This window comes from Erithacus rubecula (genome assembly GCF_903797595.1).
Source record: "Erithacus rubecula genome assembly, chromosome: 10".
Lineage (NCBI taxonomy): Eukaryota > Metazoa > Chordata > Aves > Passeriformes > Muscicapidae > Erithacus > Erithacus rubecula.
Genome location: NC_136662.1, coordinates 15,826,717 through 15,842,590, shown reverse-complemented (window position 1 = coordinate 15,842,590; position 15,874 = coordinate 15,826,717). Strand labels below are relative to the sequence as shown.

Here is a 15,874-nt window from a genome sequence, read left to right as displayed (position 1 = left end):
TCCTGTCTGCAGTTAGGGGCTCTCTTTAGAGAGAGTGCAGACTAATTTGTTGTTTGCTCAAGATGATGAGGCAGTAGCAGGACCATTTGTTTGGATCATTATGTTTTGGGTCATTACAGAATTTTTGAAGAGAAGATTGTCCCACAACCTGTTACTATTAGGGTTTTTGTTGTTTTAGAGTTTGTTTTATCATGTTTTGTTTTATTTTGTTTGGTTTGCTTTTTTTTTTTAATGTTTGCTCAGTTAGGAAAACTTTTCTCTCTTCATGGGTACAGCTGCAATTTATCTGCTCTCAAAAAAGATAACATAAATTTTATGAAGGTATTAATAACTCATGGATATTGATGTATTCCATTCACATGTGACTGAATATAGCTGAACTGCTACACAAGTAATTAGGGCCTCAGCAACTTACCTCCAGATTTTATTTTGTTGTCAATATGCCTCACCGAAAGTAAGGACAGAGAACCTGAGCAAAACATTAAATATTACTTGCTGTATACAGCTGAAAAAAAGATCATAGTGAATTTCATCAAAGAGTAAGTTCTGGCAAACAAAGGACACTGCTCAGTGATCTTACAAACCTCTGAGTCACTTTGGCCTATTCTTTAATGCTGTACATTGCTTAAGATATTTGCTCCTCTTCCTGTGACATTTACTGTACTGGCCTTGCTGGAATTTTTTTTTCACATTCAAAGTGTGAAAAATTTTTTTTCAAAGTAAAACATAGTAACGTGAGATTTAAAAACAGTAATTTTCCTGACCTTTGATCATTGAAGGTATAAGAAAGAGTCAGTGGTTTCATGCAGCTACAAATTTTCCATTTGTATTTATTTCATTCAAGTATGGAATTTTTAAAAGAATTATTACTCATTGATGTGTATAAAGTATGAGGTTTTCATGGGATGTCTAGTCCCAGATTAACTCTAGACTTAATGGCTCAGTACAATTACAACCCCATGATTTCATTCATTATGATCAATCAATCAATACACCTGAAAAATAGAGCTGCCAAGGAAATATATTTCACAAAATATACTCAATGAACAACAAATAGCCAATTTTAAATTGGTACACTCTTAGAAAAAAATAGAAGTTCTGTAATCAAACTAAAAGTGCTAAATTGTTATGGGTGTTTTTATATTTTAATTTGGGATGTAGCTATAATTATTTAAGAAGTAGATTTAGAAAAACCTGATAATATTTATTTTCAGAAAGTGGGAGACATTTAGTAAAAATATTTTCTCTTTTCAAGCATTGAAATTTCTTTTCTTGTCTTTCATAGCTTGCTGGTATCTTCGCAAAAACTCCAGTGGCCTGTGTCACCACTGTGAACCATGAGGTCTTTCTATAAATGTTACCTTTCCATTTTCATATGAAAACCAAATCTACTCATGAAAAGCTTGTCTGCTGTTATTCACTGTCGCTTTTTTCCCCCCGGCTGTTAAGATGAAAATGATAATATAAATGCAAAAAAAGCGCAAAATGAAAAAAACCCACCCCAACCAAACCACAAACCATCTCTTCCAATGTAAAAATGAATCAATTAAATAAACTGGAAAAATACTGACATGGAATCTGTGTGGTTGAACTGGGCTGTCAGGTTTGGCTCTCCTGTTCAGTGTTTCATCAGCACCTACCAGAATGCATCACAGCCGCCCACCTCTCATTAAACTACATTCTTCTGATATTTTATATTGCCCAATCCAGTCCAGTTAGCACTGGTTTTTCTCCTTGGGCTTCACCCTTAAATTTTTCTTTCTTGTTTTTGGTATTTATGTTCATGTAGAATATAATTTCATCTCCCACTTAATTTCTGCTTTTATCCAGGTTTGATTAATTTACAGCATTTCCTCAAAATCCACATTTTTCATTCCAACATCTTAATTCTTACCCTTATTTAATTCTTTCCAATCTCTTGGTAATTTGTAGTAGCAAGGCAGAGCTATATAAATTTTTCTAGATGTGAGGAAACAGTAACATATTTTCCTAAATAATTCCTTTTTTATCAGCTTTTATCAGAGATAATGGAAGATCACCAGAAGACCTCAGGAGAGAGCACATAATTAGCAGTAAAAACTAAGAAAAAATATAGGTAAGACTGATTTTCTTGAAAAATAAGTCAAAGTCTGGGAGCTATTCAAAATGAAACATGGAATTCACTGTCAGATTTTCCTCCTTGGGTACAGCTCAGGTGCACCAGGACCCAAAGCAGTAAGGGCTCAAAGTTTACCCTTCATCCTGAGGGCTGTGTAACTGTCAGAAGGAAATAACTCTGATTTCATATGATTTCATACTGGCAAATGAAAGCTAAAAAGCAAAGTGGAAGAATCAAAGCTGTTACTCAGGATGCGATGAAATGTCCTCTTATAAATGTCCTGACAGTTGGTTGCTTAGGCAATTTCAGCAGAAATGGTACTTGTCCAGCAGCCTTACAGACTCATCCATTTAGTATTTCCTAAACCCAAATCAGGCTGCTCAACGGCTGTCTTGTTTCCACTGCAGTGCAACACAGTGCTACTACTATGGATTAATTTTGTACCTTTTTTCATTTTTCTTCTGGAAGGAAAATGCTTTTTACTGTTTTACTTCTACTGAGTAAACAGCCCGAGCTAGAAAGTAGAAGTCTGATGCATAATTTCTTGGTTTACTATTAACTAGCTATGACCCCAGGCAATCAGAATGTTAAAATGTTATTAATTGTTTTGTTACTAATTAGAGATTGAGAAAATAAGCCCTTCTCATGTTTCTACAACCTGTAGTGCTACTCATGGACTCACAAGCTGAGGAAAGCCCAGTTAGTAATTCTTTAAAAATCAGAAGTCAGACTCACTCTTTCTGTGCTTGCTGTCACTTATATCTATGTACAAATATGTGCTGCTGGCCTCCAAGGACTTTTAGGACACTTTTTGTTCTGAGTACACAAAGCCAAACTATCTCATCAAGCACCTGTGTGTGCAAATCTGTGTCAGATGTTTTGTCTCTGCCCCTGCACCTTCAGAAGTACAGGGGCCCTCCTGATTACTGAATCCTTGCATCTGGAATTTGCTTGGTCAGTCCAGTCCTGTGAAGGTTCCTAATTGAACCTGAACACTTCCTCTACCTAGAAACTCAGCCCTCTGCCCTTCAGGACACAACTGCATGTGAATTCCCCTTTGCTCTCTTCCTTCACAATAAGCTCTCAGGCTTGTGATTCCTCTCCAAACACCCTCTTGCTCTTTTCTCTCTAGTGAAACTCCATTAATGCAATTACTGAAAATATCATTATCTTTCATTAGCTCTCTGCTTATCAAATCCTACTGTTTATCAAGAGTAACTGGCTTACTGAGATTTCATAGGTAATTCTTCTGCCTGGCTTAAGGCTATATTTATATAGACTGTATTAATTTAGTAAGAGCTGAATGGTTACATGGTTGCCTATCACATTAATATATTCTAATTAAGGATATAAACTTGTTTTCCAGATTTCTTTAGCACAGATGTTACTTGAAGTAAGCCAACACTGTGAGAACTACTTATAAAAAATTAGATTATTCTTAATTAAATCTTTCCACAGAGATACCTCTCCACATCACAAATGAGTGCTCTTTCTTTTCATTAATGTGAATTTATTTCTTCATCAAAAAATTATCTTCTGCCAGGAAATTTGAACACTTTCATTTAGTTGAAAACCTTGAGGCTGAGTTCCTGCTTCTGGCTGTGGTTTGTTGTTGAGTCTAAAGCTCCTACTGTGCTTTAAGATAAGTATGATTCTGGGGAAAAATAATGTTGCAAAAACATGAAGTTTTTCTAAAATTAGATTTGTTTGCCTAAGCTGTCTTACTCTAATTTCATTTAGTTGACTTTGGTCTATAATGAATGTTTATTTCTCCTCACTTTTAGATGATAAGACATTCAGATAACTTTTTATTATTTATCTGGAGCAATCACATATTTTTGTATCCCTACAACTTCGAGCTTTGGATTTGAATTTTAAGATACACTTAAAGAATAACACTGAAGTAGTTTTACTTTGAAACATGAAAAATGATAAGAAGAGAATCAGAGGAAAAAATACACCGGAAAACCAAATGAACATTCCTACTTAGCGGGATATATCAGAATAGGATAGAATAGAATATTTCAGTAGGATAGAAAAGAATGGAATGCTGGGAGGGACATAAAGGGATCATCTAGTCCAACTGTCTGATCACTTCAGGACTGAGCAAGTTCAAGCATCTTTTTAAGGATGTTTCCACATAACTTGACTATTGACAAGCTTAGGGTATCAAGCATTGCTTGAGGAATAAATAGATATAACAGATTAGAATAATTTGAAGGAAATTATTTCTTTATTAAATTTGACTTCAGCACACTGATTACAAAGAATACTTGGTGAAAGACTTTTTCTGGCTTGCTTTTGCATTGTCTCTATCCTGGAGAATGGAAGAAGAGAAAAAGAGCTACTATGAAGTTAAAAAGAGTTAATTTAGTAAAATTTAGTACAATGTTTGTTCTTTGTCTCCAAATACTAAAGAGGTGATTCATAAAAGACAACATTTTGTGCCATATATTTAAAATGAAAGAAAATTACATTGTTATTTTTATGTATAGAACTATACTTCCACTCCTGATTAAGCCCACTTACTACAAATTTTCCCTGCCTTTACAGGCAATATTCAGTCAGTAATGGCAATATGTGTTTCCTCTGGCCTTTTGAAATCTGAGTGTACAATAGTATAAAAAAATTGATATTTTGTATAATCATAAAGGAGGCAACCCTTGGTTCTGAAATGTCAAATGTAACTTTTAAAAATATGCTAAAAATGTTTAATCTGCTATTCATTAGTCAGATAAATGGGTACAGAACTGCTACATGAAGTTTCCTATAAATTCTTGAAGGGAATGCTTTCAAATTCATAGTTTTATAGGAAGAACATCCTCAGTGATACACCTGCTCTATAATCACATTGCTGTTATTCTATTCCTCTTCCCTCATTTCTAAGGGCTGTACTTGTATGAAGTAATGCATAAAGCTGCACATAAAAAAGAATCAAACCACACTCAGAAGGATCCTAATCATCTCCCATGTATGCCTTGTAGCATCATATCAGAAAATAAAGGGTTCAAGAAAGTACCAGATACAAGGTTTGCAAATGAGGAAGAAGGAAAGGGAATCATTGTCCTGCAGTTCTTTCTGACACAGCCAAATTACTCACTATTTGAAGCAATCAGATAATTTTAGAGAACAGTATGTGATTAAGATGAAAGTGTATCTCTTAGAAGGAATAAATGCAAATCAATAAACTGACGCAATGAAAGGTTTCAGTAGCCACTTCTAATATTCAGCACTGGTTGTCATGATCCATTAGGGAATCATTTGACCAATATGAGGCATCCAAATTTTTATGCTTATGTAAACATTGCTCAGAAAAAATGTGAATAAGGCAGTATAGAATAATTTTTTTTTTTGTTGCTGTATTGAATATCTTGGCAGATTGCAAATATTCTTAGACTGGAAACTTCTGGGTTTAGTAACTTTTTGCCATTTGGGAGTTTTGTCTGTGTCTTTGGTAGCTGGATGATGATACTTGGGCTCTCTCTCTCCTAGCACAGTTTGGCAATGACCACTCAGTCAAACTCAGCAGTTTTAGCAGTTTAGCACTTCAGTTTTGGGTTTGTCCATCAAGGAATTACTTTGCAGGTCTGTTGGTATCAGAAACAATCTGCTTGGTATCAGTAGTACCATCAGCCATCTGATGATCAATTCCTTGGGTAAAGGATGGCCTCTCAATGGACTTCTTGTGAGATCACATTGAAACAGAAAATCTATCTTTGCTATTTCCAGTTAAAATAACTATACTGAAAATATGAATGTCACAAATTATAGCAATTATATATGTGTCCCCTCTCCCGCCTCCTCACCAGGGAAATTGAGAATATTTCCTTTTATTTTTCTGTCTACAGCAACTCTTACCTCATTTGCCAGGAGCTGTGTCTCATTATCAAGAAGCAAAGAATTTAAATTCCTTGCTGAGAGGGATGTTTAGTAAACAAATCACGATTATCCACAGCTGTACTTCCAGTAAGAGCAAACAGTCCCTTTTCACATATCAGCAGGTGGAAATCTCAGCAGAGAGATGTATGTTTGTTGTTATGATTCCTGATGACCTTTCTTGGTTATATTTCACTCTGATAGTGGATGCTTACTGGCATGTTGGTGGCTTTAACCTCCTGAACCGATCTGGGGCTTGTTGCAAAACTCCATTAATTTATATTTAACTACCTAGAATTTCCTCCTTTAGCTGCACTGGCCAGTGTCCCAATTCAGGCAGTACTTAAGCCACAATTTGTGACTGTTTTACTGCCTCATGGTGAGGTATGAAGGTCAGAGTGGTGGTTATCGGAATGACAAAGCCACGGGTGAGTTGTCTGCATTCTGCTGAACCACACTTTTTAAAAAACTTGGTGAACTGTCTAAACATATTTTAAAATGCATATTTTGAATATGACAGGATACAGCAAATATTTTATCCCTCCCCCCTCAAGAATCAAGCAAACTCAGGGTCCTGAGACACATTTTTAAGGAGACAAATTCCAACTTCCATTACTTGCTTCAGACACCTACATGGTCTAACTGCACACCAGTATGGCCATGCACGTGTTCTTACAAAACCTGTTTCCTAGCTTGGGCAGAAGCTTGCTGTTCTGTCTTAGCACTATCAAGCCAGGATCTTCAGGATACACAACAGTCACATAACACTCTTTAAGGAAGCTGTATTTGGTAAATTGACATGGGTGTTTAAAAGCCTACAAATTTGTGACATCTTTCATTTTACTATGTACATGATCACCTTCCACATTACTGACCTAATTTTCTGATTGCATTTTTCAGACAGGAGGTGTAATTAAATTCTCAAGAAAAATTAGCCCTTATCAGTCAGCTGTTTAATGAAATGTGATTGCAAATTGTCCTTCACTGCTACACCATTTAAAACCAGTCTTTTTGAAAATCTGCTGTAAAATGAAGTTAACAGCCTTAAAAAACATGGAAATAATTCCTCATTTCATAATGAGAATACTAAAAAACACCACTAAAAACCCAAGAATTAGTAATGCTGGTGTTCTTAACAAGTGACTCAGATTTTTCCGTGACCGTAATTTTTTATCTCCCTGTTTCTGCTGTCTGACTATTGCTAACTTCAGAACAGAGCAAACCTCTGCTCAACCTCTCAGCATTGGTTATTGACCTTTTGAAACCCATCATTTGCCCTAATTTATTTATTTTCTCTCAGCCATAGAATGGTATGTATGGATCAAAATATGTACAATGTTTCTGAAGTAAATCCCTCCTAGTCTAAATCTCTTTCTGTATCATCATGTGGGTATCAGCTTTTTCATTTGAATAGTTCATTCATTGTGTATAGTTGGATATTTGATAGAAGTTGTTCTTTGGGGGTGGTAGGGAGTCCAGAGGAGAAGGAAGTCCTGAAGGATTGCTGATTTTTGAAGAAATGGAAGTCAGTAACTCTAGCCCTCCAGGGGGATGGATTCTGTAAACTCATTGTCAGTGCCTGTGGCCTCAAAAGTCTATTTTGTCTCAAACAATTATGGGCTGAACAAGGTGGCATTTAACTGAAGGATTTTCACTGACAGCTTTATTTGACTGAAGGGCCCCAAATCCGATCCTGTATTCACAATTTCCCTGAATAGTTATTTTGATTTACTACTTTTGTCTCTGAAATATAAAGGCTTTTATATCACTGCTATTTCACTAAATAGAAAAATGACACTTACTATTGTTATGTAGAAAAAGGAAAAGGCTTCCAGTGTTTTGCAGCAAGAACTGTGAATATAATAAAAGTATATAGTAACTATCATTGAAGGCTACACGAGAAATTTGAGTGGATGAAAAAGGAGGAAGAGATACTGTTCTTATTTGAATTTTACCAACTTTGTTGTTGCTACTGAAATGCCTACCTGTTCATTTACAGCAAGGTTGTTTGAAGCAGGTATTTAGTGAAAAATTAGTGCAACACTTGAGTATGTTCCTGGATTTGTAGCAGGAGACTTTGAGGATTTGATTACTGTACACTTCATTTGCAAACCAGCAATGTGGTTCTCCATCCAGAAGTTTTGTGTCACATTTTCTTTCCACTCTTTGGTAACCAGTAGGTAGATTGCAAAAAAAACAGGACAAGAGATGCCTTTTCATCTCTGTATTTCTTTCTCTCTATATATGTTGAACTATTGGTCTTGAATTTAAAATCATTTAAAATGTAAGCAGGGAATTCTGATTCCTTCAGCCAAGTTGAAATTTGTAGCAAAAAGAATATTATCTTCCTGATTCTTGGAATACCCAGGATTTAAGGATTTTGCAACAAACACAAGCAGCCCAACACATTAAGAAGTGCTGAAGTCAGTGAGCTAAGCCAAGGCACCACATCAGTTCTTCAGTCTTTGGCAGTCTTTGAACAGATAGAATGAGAAAACTTCAGGAAACACTCCATTGTGGCTCCTGTATCTACAGCTTTTGTTCTCTGACATAAAAAGGAGCTCAATCAAACCCAGCTCCATAATGGTTGACTGTCAAACTGTTGAGAGGAGGAGCCTCTGCTCTAATGAAAATGACATTAATCCTTTTTCTCCTGTCTCACAGCTTTCCCTCAGGTTTTGATCTGTGAGGAGACTGCTGCTCCCTAAGCAAGCAGTGGCTGACCCTTCAGAGGCACAGCAGAGGCTGTGATGGGGCAGTTTTGGTCACTCCATTAGTAATAGATGAAAAGAGCTGACCATTGGTCAGTATGAAAATCTTAGTTCTGCCAGTTTTCACCCCTCCACCACCTTCTGAAATCCCCATCCTACTTAGCCATAATCCTACAAACCCTCCCCACTCCAGAGAAGCCATTAAGTTATTCCTGTATCAGAAGCACCCAAATAGAGGCTGAGTCCCAGACATACCCATCCTGCTTATGCTGATGCTTAACAAGCTGTCCTGCTCACAGCACACACCTGGGATGTGGCACTTTGTGCTCTTACAGCTGTACAGGGGCAGGAGCACTCTTCAATGCCTCTTGTCTGAAAAGCAAGATGGAAGCTTATATTTACTTTCCTAACTCTTCTTCTTGCCTTTTTTCTCCATCTCTGCAGCAACTGAAATGCCACTCTCCCTCCTTTGGCAGGCTAATGCTTTACTCAGGATGCACTCTACAAGCTTGCCTTTCCCTTACTACATTTTTACAAGTGTGCTGAAACAGCTGTCTTGAGGTTTTTCTGTTCCTCCCTTTGTCTTGTTCTATCTGATAATGCTGTTTCAGCTTCTACCACCCAGACTGCAGTCTTGAAGTATCAACTTTATTGCTTCTTTTCAAGCAAAATCTTCCCTCATTTCAGGATCTTTGGGTGTAGAAATCTGGCTAGGGAAGAAGGGCATGGAGCAAGCTGTTTGTAGTTTGAGATCTCCATCTCCCTTTATCCCTGGGCAGGGGAACATAAAATAAACTCTTATTTTCTGAAATTTAATAGGCAATAATGTATGTTGAGATATTTTTGTTTACTGTTGCCTTAAAAAAGAACTTATGGGAATTTATAGGTCCCAATCAGACCAAACTGAGCATTTTTGCTCATTATAAGATAAAATGTCAAAATCTGACAAGCATTTTGAAGAAGAAGGCCATCATGTGGTGCTTTTAATTGCTTATGCAAGTAACTTTAAATACTGTTTGAAGAAATAAATTTAGCTAGCCTGTATTTCCTCACTGATGAATTACAGAAAGGCAACTAGTACCTGAATTATTCAAGATATGAAGATAAGCAAAAACTAGTATATTTGACAATTTTAATTTTTAAGTAATTGTCTTTTGGTGCCAGGAATAGTACCACTCAAGACTGTGTGTCAATGAAAACAAATCCAAGTTCTTCATTGTAGCCCATGCATGATAAATTTTGTAATATTTCACAGTTTTGTTTCACAATTTGACATTGACTTTTTATTTTTGCTTATTTCTATAGTAAGAGTTCTTAATATAACTTCCCATTCATGCCTGTTTAGTAGTACTGGACATTGATGGATGAAAAAACTTGAAAGTCATCTATAACTTCAAGTTGCAACATCTTGAGTGCATGATTGGAAACAATCCTTGAATTTCCAGCCGGTCATAACATTAATGCCTCTTCTGGATGTGTTCTCTTCCTATTTCTCCAGTGGAGAAATGGTCCAAGGAACCCAGTTAGCTCTACTTGACCAGGAGGTGCAAGGGGCTGTGTGCCCAAGGATGTGTCAGGGATGTGTCCAGGAATGAGCCCAGGGATGTGCCCAAGGATGTGCCCAGGATGTGTCCAGGAATGAGTCCAGGGATGTGCCCAGGTTGTGTCAGGGATGTGCCCAAGGAAGTGTCTAGGAATGAGCCCAGGGATGTGTCAGGGATGTGTTAGGGATGTGCCCAGGGATGCCCAGCCGCATCCCTGACACCATTCCTGGGGCTGTCCCTTCCCGAGCTCAGCGCGCTGCCGAGGTGCGGGTTTGGGAAGAAGCACGTGGAAAGTGAAGAAGGGGTGAAGCTGTGGCTGAGGACAGATGTGGCCTCTTGGCCCCATGAGCTGCCGCTGCAGCCTGGCGGGCAGGAGCTTGCCGTGCCCGGCCGGGGTGTCCCTGTGGCCCGTGGCTGTGATGTGACACGGCAGCCCGGCTCTCCTCGCCGCAGACACGGCCGCAGCCCGGCACCGAGCTCCGAGCGCCGCCGCCGAGCGCTGCGCCTCCCGGGACAGCGGGCGAGGTGCGAGTGCCGCGCCCCGGGCACCGGAGCCGCGGCCCTGGCGGGGACACGGGGACACGGGCGGGCAGCCCCGCGGCCCCGGGCCGGAGCAGCACCGCGTCCCGCGGCGGCGGGCGGGGAGCCGGGCGGGCAGGCGGAGGCGGGGCGGGCGCGGGCGGCGCCGGCGGGAGGGGGCTCGGCGGCGGCCGGCGGAGCTCCGCGCTGCGCTTCGCTCCGGCCCCGCGGGACCGAGCGAACGAGAGCGAACGGGGCCGGGAGGACACCGAGAGCGGGGTAGGGAAGGAGCGATGTCGCGGCGGGGACAGTGGCACTTGTGCCAGGCTCGCCCCGCCCCCGGCGGTGGCAGCGCTTAAGGGACAAGGAGGCGGCGGGGGGCGCGCAGCTCCTCCGGCAGCAGCGGGGCGCAGCGTGCCCGGGCCGGGTGCGGGGCTGGGCGCGGGGCTGGGCACAGGGAGCCGTGCAGGGCTGGGCACAGGGCTGGGCACTGGGAGCTGTGCAGGGCTGGGCACAGGGCTGGGCACTGGGAGCTGTGCAGGGCTGGGTACAGGGACGCTGTTCAGGGTCGCTGTTCAGGGTCGCTGTTCAGGGTCGCTGTTCAGGGACGCTGCTCCGCTCCGCTCCGCTCGGTGCGAGGAGTTCTCCGGCCGCGCTCCATGGAGCGCTCCCGGACCGCAGAGATGCTCGGTCCGGCGCGCCCCGTTCCCGATGTAGCTCAGTAACCGAGAGGCTTCTGTTGCAATTTGTAATACGGGTTGTTAGCGCCTGCTTTTTTTTACCCCCCACTACTTTTTTTTTTTTTTTTTTTTTTTTTTCCCTGCCTGGTAAGGTTTTGCTGTTAGGAATGTCCTTGGAGTAGAGATGGGAGATAAAGTGTAAAGTAACTTGCAGAATTGGTTTCTGAATTACGGTACGTCTGAAAACCAAGTTTGTGCTTCAGCAGGGGCACTGGGAACTTGGTGGCTTCAATGATGCTTAGGTTAAAGCTTTGAAACATGAATTTGTGGTAGCAGAATTGTTTAGAAGATGCTAAGACATTGGTTTGAAAATAAATGTTTAAAAATTGAGTGTGATTATGATCTCAAAATGCTCCAGTTTCAGTATTTCACTTCTGACTGTGATTGGGCTGATTAAATACTCTCATTCTTGGAGTTCGTTGCAAAAACATTTAGTTTAGCATAGTTTAACCACCAGAATTATTTGTACTGTTAATCCTGCTATATGTACGTAACCATTATATATTTTATACATTATTTTGTATATTTTATTCATGTAGAGACTCTAAATTTCCTGTAGGCTATATTTGCATTGTGTAATGCATGCAGATAATTGTTTTACCCTGTGAGTGATGAGCTTAAAATGTGATGCCATATCATATCACTCAGAAAACTGGAAAATTAGATTTGTACCACAGACTAATACTAGGGAATTTCTGCTTCAAATGCCATTTGAACAGGGCTATGCCTTTTACAGTGTTGTGTATATTTGTTTTTAATATTGCAGATGCCTTTTGACTGCAAGACTGCTGAAATGCTTTGAGGGCTGCGTCTCCTTTCCTAACCATGAACAGTTCAAAATCACCAGGGCTGGCTGGATTTGGAGTCTTGAAAAACTCAACATGCCACACGGAGAAAAAGATTTCAGTTTTCTTTTCCATAATCTTCATGACGGTGGGAATTTTGTCCAACAGTCTTGCAATAGTAATTCTCATGAAGGCATACCAGAGATTCAGACAGAAATCAAAAGCCTCCTTTTTGCTTCTTGCCAGTGGCTTGGTTGTCACAGATCTCTTCGGCCACCTCATCAATGGAGCCATTGCAGTGTTTGTGTATGCATCAGATAAAGACTGGATTCGATTTAACCAGTCCAACATTCTGTGCAGTGTTTTTGGCATCTGCATGGTTTTCTTTGGTTTGTGCCCACTCTTCCTGGGCAGCGTGATGGCTGTTGAACGGTGCATTGGAGTCACTAAGCCAATATTTCACTCTACAAAAATGACTTCTAGACATGTGAAAATGATGTTGACTATGGTATGTCTGTTTGCTGTTCTTATAGCTTTGCTGCCTATTCTTAGGTTTAGAGCCTACCAAATTCAAGCATCGAGGACCTGGTGCTTCTATAAAACAGAACATGTTGAGGACTGGGAAGACAGATTTTATCTCTTACTTTTTTCTTGCCTTGGGTTCCTGGCCCTTGCTATTTCATTCCTGTGCAATGCTGTCACAGGAATTACCCTCTTAAGAGTCAAATTTAAGAGTCAACAAAGACAAGGCAGATCTCATCATTTTGAAATGATCATTCAGCTCTTGGCTATAATGTGTGTTTCTTGCATTTGCTGGAGCCCATTCCTGGTAAGAGCCTAATGTATTTGCCAATGTTTAATGAACATCACTGTATAAAAGTTATATTTTTTTTTGTCTCCTGGTTTTAAAGCACTTAAGTTGTGATAACAGCTCCACCCACTCAGTGATATTAGTTTTGTAGCATATTGCCCATAATGTATGTACCTATGCATCCATAAACATCTGGTAGTTATTCTCCATTTCTGATCAATAGTACTCTAAGCTAAATATATAGTGATTGTGAGGATTGTATTTCCAGTGCTGTGAAGCAGACAGTGGTGAAAGAATCATGGCTAGAATAATTCAGAACAAATATTGAGCTCTTCCAAAAATTCAGTGAAATCTAGCATTGGAAAGTCTTTATTCTGTACGGCGTAAATATTTTTTTTTAATTTATTGCAGTCTCTTTGCTGTTATTTCAACAGTTTACTGCTACTTGTGAGCTTTGTTAAGGCAGATAACAGTTAAGAACCTAAAACCCTCCCCTCCATCATCAGGGTGTTAAGGGCTTTGCTTTAGGGTTGCATTTGCAGTGGGTTGAAATCAACATTTGAGTTTGTAATGTGGAAAATGAGCAGAGAGCTGCTGTGTGCAGGGCTGTGGGACTGTCCCTGCTGTGACTCCCAGAGGTCAGTGCCAGTGCTGGTAGCACCTGCTCTGCCAGTCAGCAGGGGCAAAGGAGGTGACACGGGAAAGAATTTGGCAGCTCCAGTTGTATCATGGCATTGTAAAGCTGGTGTTAGCTTTGTCTCCTTTTAGTGTAGCAAACTTGTCTGAAGAAATTTAGTTTTTTTGCTAGGGTCAGAGGGTTTGAATCACAGGTCATGTGGAATCTTAATTTCTTCCCTAGAAACAGCATCCTGTAGTTTTCCAGTGGTATAAATGAGGAGCAGTTTTGGTTTGAGCTAACAAATACCAACATTTAAGTCTGAGATCTGTGTGAGATCCAGCTATATTTCATCTGCTCACTGCCTATGGTGGAGTCTGAAGTTACCTGAGTTAGTCCAAAATTAGATACTGACTCTAGCCTAGCTGCAGCAGTTTGGTATAGCTGGCAGGTAGCATTTAATTAATCCAGTATAACAGGCTTCAAGGAGGAAGTCTGTGAATGTCTGCAATCACTGAAATGCACAAAAACTCTTTCACTTTTGTTCAAATCACAGAGAATTTTTCTAGTCTTGCTCTGCAGCATAGTTTAAATTCATGTTGGCTTCTGTCAGTGTCGTGGCTACAGTGTGTGGAGCATAAACAGTTGTCAGAGCAGCAGAGCAAGTTTTGCAGGGAACTTTTTACAGTTACTTCAGAGACCATCTGAAGTTTAGGGCAAGCCACAGAATGGTTTTCAAGAAAACCATGTGATATGATGACTTTACTTTCCATGAAAAAGCAGCATTATTATCCTCCAGTGACATTTACTTTCATTTAAAATAATTGTTAAAGGCAGGGATTAATCTGGTTTTGAAAAACCCTTGGGTTTTTCAAACCTTAGCTCAGAAGACCTATAAGATTTTTAAGTTCAATAGAGATACTTCACTTATTCAACACATCAAGGAACTCTAAATTGCAGCTACTATGGTTGATTTTGTTATGCCATTCAATTTTAATTATGGTATATATTACATATATAAAATTATAATTTTAGAAATTGTGGTAATCTAATGAAATCACAGCACTGCTTTTGTTGAAGTATTTAACTTCATCTAAGTTGTAGTTGAAGATGAATTATTGGTCTAGCAGGAATTTTTTCAGGCCCTTTTTGGAGCTGGTTTTTGCAAGGGTTTATGATGCAGGCCAGTGAACGACTTCTTGCTTAATTTTGGACTTGGTGTTTTTTGGGTCTGTGTTGCAGAGGGGAGTTGGTACTCAAGGAATTCTGGTTCAGGCAAACCTGCTGGTGCTTTCTGTGCCTGCTGGGCTTGTGGTGCTTTGCCTCTGGATCTCTTGAAATGAGCCAAACTTACACCATAATCAGCCTGGCATCATGGAAAATGTGGACATTTCTGCAATGTGGACAAATTTAGGTTAGAAAGGAAAAGGTAAAAAAAAAGAGAAAGTAAGCATAGTGTGGGATTAGATTTTTGAAACAAAGTTCCAAGAGAGTGAACAATTAGTGTTCTAGCCATAGAGTGGGAAATGCAATGGACCAGGGTCCTTTGTGGGTGTTTCCTTTCTTAGCTGTTAGGATCGCAGAGTTTATATCAGTTAATTTGCTGATTTATTTACCCGTTCCTTGTTTTGCTAGCAACAGAATACAAACAGAATTACAAGTGTGGTGTTAATTTAGAAAGATTTTTTGGCCTGCAGTTGAATAAAGCTTTGTCAGGAATGTACTGCTCAAGTGCTACATTAAAGTGATCCAGAGTTTATCAAATTGCATGCTTTATGACTAATTGCTGATTCAGACCTGCTTGTCTAATACATCTTAAAGATCTCAGGGCTTTGAGTTTGTGAAAAGAATGGTATGCATTTTATAATATAATCAGCATATACCAAAAAACAAGTATTTCTTGGCATAGGTGAAATTATCTGGAAAGGGATATAAACACATTCTTGTTCTGTGATAATTTGCTTCTTGAATTTTTTTTTTCTCCAAGCTAAGTCTAAAAGTCAGAATTTGAAGTCTAGTCTTTGAATTGTGAACTCTACCTATGTTCTCTGTCCCAAAGAGTATACAGAACAAAATGTTTCATGAGAGTCAATTGCCTCAAAGTAAACCAAAGTTATTAGAAACCAAACAAACTTCTGGAAGAGAAAGTGGAGGAAGGCAATGCGTTCTTGCCA

The 15,874-nt window shown here is 39.6% G+C and overlaps 1 protein-coding gene across 8 annotated transcripts in view; it reads left to right on the top strand.

Annotated features, from left to right (window-relative positions):
- The window catches only part of PTGFR (prostaglandin F receptor), a 46,869-nt gene that overhangs the window by 16,302 nt on the left and 14,693 nt on the right, over window positions 1-15,874 (top strand). For 3 of the 8 annotated variants that reach the window (XM_079313449.1, XM_079313446.1, XM_079313448.1), the window contains one exon: window positions 12,255-13,102. In XM_079313449.1, coding sequence (XP_079169575.1) covers window positions 12,314-13,102 — 789 coding nt within the window. In that variant the 5' untranslated portion in view covers window positions 12,255-12,313. Of the gene's footprint in view, window positions 1-3,993; window positions 4,519-10,931; window positions 11,028-11,253; window positions 11,662-12,254; window positions 13,103-15,874 lie in introns of those variants that run through there. The other 5 variants (XM_079313450.1, XM_079313452.1, XM_079313451.1 and 2 more) reach the window with 5 other exon arrangements.